Source organism: Nannospalax galili, unplaced genomic scaffold (assembly GCF_000622305.1).
Source record: "Nannospalax galili isolate Female #2095 unplaced genomic scaffold, S.galili_v1.0 scaffold1181, whole genome shotgun sequence".
Classification (NCBI taxonomy): Eukaryota; Metazoa; Chordata; class Mammalia; order Rodentia; family Spalacidae; genus Nannospalax; species Nannospalax galili.
Window position 1 is genome coordinate 2,144,772 of NW_008345687.1, and position 7,458 is coordinate 2,152,229.

The 7,458-nt window shown below is 37.3% G+C and overlaps 1 protein-coding gene across 1 annotated transcript in view; it reads right to left on the bottom strand.

Moving 5' to 3' along the window:
* Acvr1c (activin A receptor type 1C) overlaps positions 1-4,632 on the bottom strand; it is a 47,123-nt gene extending 42,491 nt beyond the window's left edge. Inside the window, exon 1 of the mRNA XM_029567650.1 lies at positions 4,404-4,632. Within this exon, the coding sequence (XP_029423510.1) occupies positions 4,404-4,557 (154 nt within the window). The 5' untranslated portion in view covers positions 4,558-4,632. The remainder of the gene's footprint in view (positions 1-4,403) is intronic.
* Positions 4,633-7,458: the final 2,826 nt, after the last annotated feature.

Below are 7,458 nucleotides of genomic sequence, written 5' to 3' on the forward strand. Positions count from 1 at the left end.
CCCAAGTACCAAAATAATTCTACAGGGAAAGGACAGTGCTTTTAAGAAATGATGTTGAAACAACTTCATAACTACATGGAAAAAGCAAAACCACAGCTTTACCTCATCATTATGTGTTTTGCTATTTTACACAGATTGAAACTGAATATAAGCCTAAATGCAAAAACTGAAATGATAAAAGTTCTAAAAGAAAATATGTATAAACTTTGGGTCAAGAGTCATCGGTTAGGATAAGAAACATGTAAATAACAACAAAAAAGGTAAATCAAACTATTAAATGTTTAATTGTTGGATCTGTGCTAAATACCTTCAAGAAAACAAAAGAGAAATGGAAAAGTACAGAATGGAAAAGTAACAATGCACATATCTAATAATGGATTTAGTAACAAGAAATATAGAAAGTCCTAGAATTCAACCACCAGAAGAAAACCACAATTTATAATAGATATTTGAATAGACAGTTTATAAAAGAAGATATACAAATGACAAATATGCACATGAAAAATAATATCATTAGATGTGAGAGAAATTCAAATTAAAACTACAATAAGTACCATGACACAACCACATCAACAGCTAAACTTAAAAGAGTTATTTATATCAAGTGTGGTATAAATATAGGCTAGCTGAAATTATCAGGCATTTCCCCCATGGATATAAAATGGTACCAGCAGTTCTGTAACTATATATATTTATGAAATTAAATATGTGCTTATCATAAGGTCCTACAATTTCTCTAGCTATTTTCCAAAGAAAAAAATATTCTCTCAATATTTGCACATAAATGTTCATAGTAAGCCAAGTGAAAACAACCTAAATGCTCATCAACAGATTAATGAATTTTTAAAAGTGTAATGTATCCATACTGTCTGATGCTACTGAGCAATAAAAAATAAACTATGGTTATGCCCTATGACATCAATGAATCTCAAAAACATTTTGATGAATGAAGGAAGCTACCCTTGCCCTGACAATGAATATGTTCCATAATGAACTGTAGGAATGACTTCTGCAAGCTAAAAATGTAAATTTAATACTTCATAACTCTTCCTTGCCTCTGATCCAGAATAATGTGTGTGTGTGTATGTGTATGTGTGCGTGTGCGTGTGCGTGTGTGTGTGTGTGTGTGTTGGGAAAACATCATTGCTGAGAGCAGCAACATTCCACAAATTATTCCGTTGGCATTGCAATCAACAGCTGGGATTAGCTTGATAACATCTGTTTGTGGTTGTATGTGCTGTTCTGGGTCAGTAGGCATCAGAAAGAAAATCCTTCTCTAATAAGACAAAATTCATCTTTTCCTTTCTCATATCATGCTGAATGTACTGGTTCAATAAATAGAGAAAAAGTTCTCTGTTGGAGGGACCAATTCTAAAAGAACTCACAGGGGATAAGTTCTGAGAACAGAATGGGCTCACCCTTGGCTGTCTTTGCTCACACACCACCACATCATGAGCATTTCATAGGAAATACTAGGGGGGAAATCTAAACTCTAATAATGGAAAATAGGATCATAAATGAGATCTTTTTTACTTTTTATTTTATTTATTCTATTTTATTATGTGTATGAGTATATTACCTGCATGTATGTAAGTACATGCATGTTGGGCAATGCCCACAGAGGTCAAAAGAAGGCATTGGATCCCCTGGAACTGGAGTTATAGACAGTTGTTAGTCACCATGTGGGTGCTGGGAATCAAACCTGGGTCCTCTGTAAGAGCAATCAGTGCTCTTAACCACTGAGTATCTTTCCAGCTCCAAGAGAGACTTTTTAAATACATCAGAAAGCATTTGGGATATTAATAGCACTGTGACCAATAAAGCACTATGACATTTTTATAAACTAACTGGCTTTTTAACTAAAAATATTTATTTTATAAAGAATCTATAACTACCGAAAATTTAAAACCAATTTACTTGTCATAAGTAGAAGATAACTATCTCAAACAAACAATAAAGGAATATTGATGCATTTCTGTTAAGTATTTTGTTTTTCTTTGTTTAATAGAGAGAGGAGACAGCACTGTAAAAATGGCTCAGTGGTTTAAAAGCACTGGTTGTTGTTCCAGAGGACCCAAGTTTGGTTCACAGAACCCTTGTGGATGGCTCACAACAACCTGTAACTCCCACTCCAAGAGATACAACGCCCTCTTTGGGCTTCTCCATACACACAGACATACACACACTTGTTTTTTTCAATCTGGAAAAGAGAGAGAATGAGGAAAGTTCCACATGGTACACCATACTTAGAATCTCAGCACTCAAGAGGCACAGGCAAGAGGAATACCACATAATTTAATTAAGAAAAACAAGCGTTAAAGATATATTAACAAAAAATGATATATCTTAATATAAAAATACTAAGAATTAGATAAATAATTATGTAATTCAATATTATTTAGTATCATTTCTTTTTTAAATGTTTGAAATTATTGATGAACACAAAGTGTGCTGGATAGCTTTAGTGTCAACTTGACACACCTGGGTTAAGGGAGCCTCAGTTGAGGAATTTCCTCTATTGGACTGGCCTGTGGCCATGTCTGAGGGGCATTTTCTTGATGAGTGATGTGGGAGGGCCCAGCCCACTGTGGGTGGTGCCACCCCTGGGCAGGTGGATCTGTGTTGCATAAGAAAGCAGGCTGAGCAGGAGCCAGGGGAGCAAGCCAGTAAGCAGAGTTCCTCCATGGCCTGTGCTCCAGCTCCTGCCTCCAGGTTCCTGCCCTGAGTTCCTACCTTGGGCTCCCTGATGAACTGTGACCCAGGATATGTAAGCTAAATAAACCCTTTCCTCCCCAAGTTGGTAGTGGTCAGAGTGTTTTGTCACAGCAACGAAGAAACAAACTAGGACACAAAGTAATTGAACATTTTGGAGTTCAATCTGCACTTATCAAGTCTGGTATCATTTACCACTTCATGTCAAAATCCTTTCATGTACCTCTCTCTTTACCAGTTTCACTCTTTAAATGCTTTTCTAAGCATTATTTCACATATTGCAACTTCAAACACTATTCTTGGTCCATTTTGTGCCCTAAAACTACCTGCAAACTTATTTTCCATCACACTTCCTCTCTGTGCCTTACAACACAGATTTCCAGGATTTGATGGTGATATGATTTGTTATGGACACTTTCTTCCCTAGTTACCTGTGAACCAGAGACATCCTAAAACAAGGCTCATTATATTTGTTGTTAATCTTATCCATGACAAAATACAAAAATGAAGGGAGCGGAGAGCTAAGCCCTGCTGGTGGTGGCAGAGGCCTCTTATATAGAAGACCTTGTTCTGCCAGTCATAATGGGTATAAGACAAAACTGATAATAACAAAATCTCTTTCAGGACAAAATGTTACTTACACAGCTGGACATTTTAAAGCTCCCAGTAAGGTAGAATGTAGGTCCTTCCCAACTCAATTTTGAATTCTATCTACTATTGAGAAGCCTGCCTTCTACCCTCAGACTTGATCAGGGACCAATCTTTCTGTACGTATCTACTTTTCTGTTGCTATGACAAAATACCATTACCAAAAGTGACTTATGGAAGACAGAGTTTATTCTGGCTTAAGGTTCCAGAGGAAGAGTCCATAACGGCTGGGGAGGCATGACAGCAGACTGCTAAAGCAAGAAGCTAAGAACTTATATCTTCAACAGCAAACACAAAGCAGAGTAAACTGGGGTGGGGAAAGTCTATGAACTCTCAAAGCCTACTCCCAATGCCATACTTCCCCCAGCATGGCTATACCTGCTGAAGACTAAATAACCTTCCCAAACTGCACCACCAACTAGAGCTCAAGGGTTCAAATACTTGAGCCTGTGGGGGACATTTCTTACTCAACACCACATTTTTTAAACGTCAATATTAGTGAGGTAGGGTTTTAACATAATGAAGTCCACACATTTTAAACATTCATTTTTGTGAAGTTTGACACATGCGTATGATCATAAAAACGCCACAGCATTTCCATCATTCAGCAATGCTCTCTTGGTCCCACCCTTCCATCAGGGTTCAGCTGATCGTCTATTTTCTATCACTATAGATTAGATTTTTTGCGCATTCTTTTCCTTTTCTTTCTTTGATACACATCTCAGTTCTTTTCCTTTAAAATAATCCATGAAGATTTATGTTTGACTTTAGGTCCACAAATCACATCAAGAAATATAATTCATGTGGATGAATTTCCCCTAAATTGTTATACTATTGACAATGTTTTGGCAGTGATATGCAATTTTTTAAAGAAAAAAAAACCAACCTCAGCATGACTCCAGAGAATTCTAGCAGTCAAAAATATAAAGAACTGTAAAACACATTTCCTTGTCTCAAGAAACATTAGGTGATTTGATGTCTACCATGTTTACAGGTTTCGAAGAGTAAAATTGAATTTGAAATGAGCAGAGACAAAGCCTCACCTGCTGGAAGGTGCAGCGTGATGTTGTTACAGAAGTCGGTGAAGCAGCACGCAGTTCTGGTGACATTGTTGGAACTGTGGCAGAAGACTTGAGCATTTAATTCTGGGAGGGACACACAGGACTTGATCACCTGCTCTTTTCCATTAGTTAGCATGACAGAGGCCCAACACGCGCCTTCTGTTTGGCAGGTAAAGTTTGAAGAGTCACACAAAAGACACACGCACTTCAGTCCTGAAAAGAATAAGGTAAGAAGCTTCAAAATGCAAAAGATCACACAGTCATTCCATAGTACTTGAGAATAGAAATTCAATCTTGACAAAAATTGAGGACAGGTTTAAACTTCTGAAATGTAATAAATGCACCTTTCCAGTCTTGTTTCATTAAATAGGCCTCTCAACTCAGGATCCTTTTAATATTTTTTAAATTTATCCAATTGTTCCTATATTTAATATATTTTCCTCATCTACACTCTAAATCCTTCTTAAGCTCCACCCACTTATTCCTAAATCAATAGCTCCTATGAAATGCTAGGAAACAGTATCACAGCAACAGGAGGAGCCATCTAGCATAGCTTCTTGAAGCAGGTTAGGGTACGTGCAACCAAACAAGCCAGCGCTCTGTTCATTTACACTTCTGCAAACTTCTAAATAAATGTGCTAAACACAAAGCTAATTATAGAAATTTATGGGTCTAAAAGAAGTTGTCACATTTATATTCCTTACATCTTAAGACTGCTATTGTTGTAAGTACTTTTAAGTCCCTGATAACATTACACTTCCCTCTCTCTACTAAAGAATACATCTTAGAATAATAGTCATTTGAATATAGACTACAACTTCTGGCAAATTTTAATGCACACACCTATTCTAAAAGGAAAGCATATCAATAGACTATAACAGTAACAATAAAACTTCCAGAAATTTAACGTTGTTAAATTAATCTGTTTTCTACCATATGCCATCTTAACATTCCCTCTTAGTACACACACACACTCACAAACTCATGTGTCCAAATGCTTCAGTACCTATGTCTTAATGTAAATATTTGTCAGTCTGAAGGCTCTAGAGGTGTAATTTATTCAGATTTGTATTTCAGCATGGTATTTCTTTTTTAAATATTCTATTTATTATTTTTATTTTATGTGTATGAGTGAATTGTCTGCATGTGTGTAAGTGCAGCTGTGTTGTGAAATGCCCGCGGAGGTCAGAAAAAGGTAATGGAATCCTTGAAACTGGAGTTATAGACAGTTGTTAGCTGCCATATGGGTACTGGGAATTGAACCCAGGTCCTCTGCAAGAGTAGCTGGTGCTCTTAACTGCCAAGCCATCTCTCCAACCCCTCTCGACATATTATTTCTAAATACTACAGTTCCAAATATTTGTGTCATGACTTGAATGAACATTTTGTTAAATCCTAACTGCCCCCCAATTATCTTAACATCCAAAATTTTGTCATATAACCACTGTTAAAAAATTAAGGCCTTTAATTTGCTATTGCAAGTTAAAGTAGAATGCATTTTATAGTCATAAAATATTTAACTTATAAATGAGTAAGCATGAATAAACACCCTCTATCGATAGTTATATGCTACGGTAGAATGATATATTTATTCTAAGTTGACTACAATTCCATAGATGCAAGTGTACAAAATCTAATGATTAAAAAACATGGCAAGGAGGCTGGAGAGGTGGCTCAGCAGCTCAGAGCGTGTATCGCTCTTATGGACAACCTGAGTTCAAGTTCTAGCACCCAAGCCAGGGAACTCACAACTGCCTGTAACTCCAGCTCCAGGAGATCCAATGCCTCTGGTCCCAATGCACACCTGCACTCAAGTGTACAAACACACACAATTAAAAATAAAAAGAAATCTTTTAAAAACATGGTAAGACACTTTCCTTAAATAAAAGGGAGCTCACAAAATGAGCATCCATGAACCCAAGTGTCTCTGACTGTGGAATCTCCCTAGCATTTCAGTCTGGTAAGGGCCTTCAACATGTGATTGTTCAAGCTTTATGATTTTGGGATTACTTGGTCCCTCTCTGCCTCCATGTCTTCATCTGAAAGGTGATAATTACAATGGCCTCCTCATAGTGTTGCTTTGCAGAGTAAATTAATCTATGTAAATCTATTATATCCATTTCTGGAACATAGCAAATATAAAGTAGTACTAATAACTTTCTCTCCTACAGCTGTAGAAAGTAAAACTGGTTTTCTTATGTAAAACATCAAATGATCTCTGTAATCCACACCGGAATAGCTATGCAAACCAGGATGCAGAGGCCACTTAAAGACCTTACAAAGAAGTATGCCTATCTCTGCTCTGCCAGGGGGGAATGAATGTCCTCATGCTTTCCTCATGGTTCAAGCTAGAACTTTCTCCCACTCCATTTTTTTCCAGCAACTGGGAATAAAATATAATTCTAATGCAGAAGAAAGAAATTGGTAATGACATAACAATTTTAACAATCAAGATTTTGACCTGTGGTGTTTTGATAAGCTGTAAAATGCAGTTGATATTTTTTTAAACAAACTTCTTTTTGCCACAGTGAGTAGACAAAGAATCAGGAAAGGAGGAAGGTCTCGGGCCAGGCCTTGTCACTTAGCTGCTGGCGGACTCTTGAGCTCCCCTGTACCCTCTAGATATGAATCAGAGCAAGGGCACTGGGTTCAGAAATCTTGGAGTCCTTTATGAAACATTTGAGGACTCTAAAATTACAATGTATGGAAATCTGATACTATAAAACATGGAAAACATTCAATAATTAAAACACTTGCCCTTCTAATTATTCTTCACTCTCTTATACAAGGGGCTGAATGTGGGGAGACTAGCTCTCTGGTGCAACACCTCAAACCCTTTATCACTCTGCTCATCAGAATCGCTTTAATCTACTTCATGAAGAAGCTAAGCTGGGAAGTCAGGGCAACTAACTAAGGGATGTGGATCCACTGAGTGAAGGCAGCCATCAGGGACTCAACAATGAAGCACATGCTGGTCTCATGAGCATGCACAGCAGTCTACAGTTCCCAGAGCAACTGTGGGAGTTGGCTGTCACCA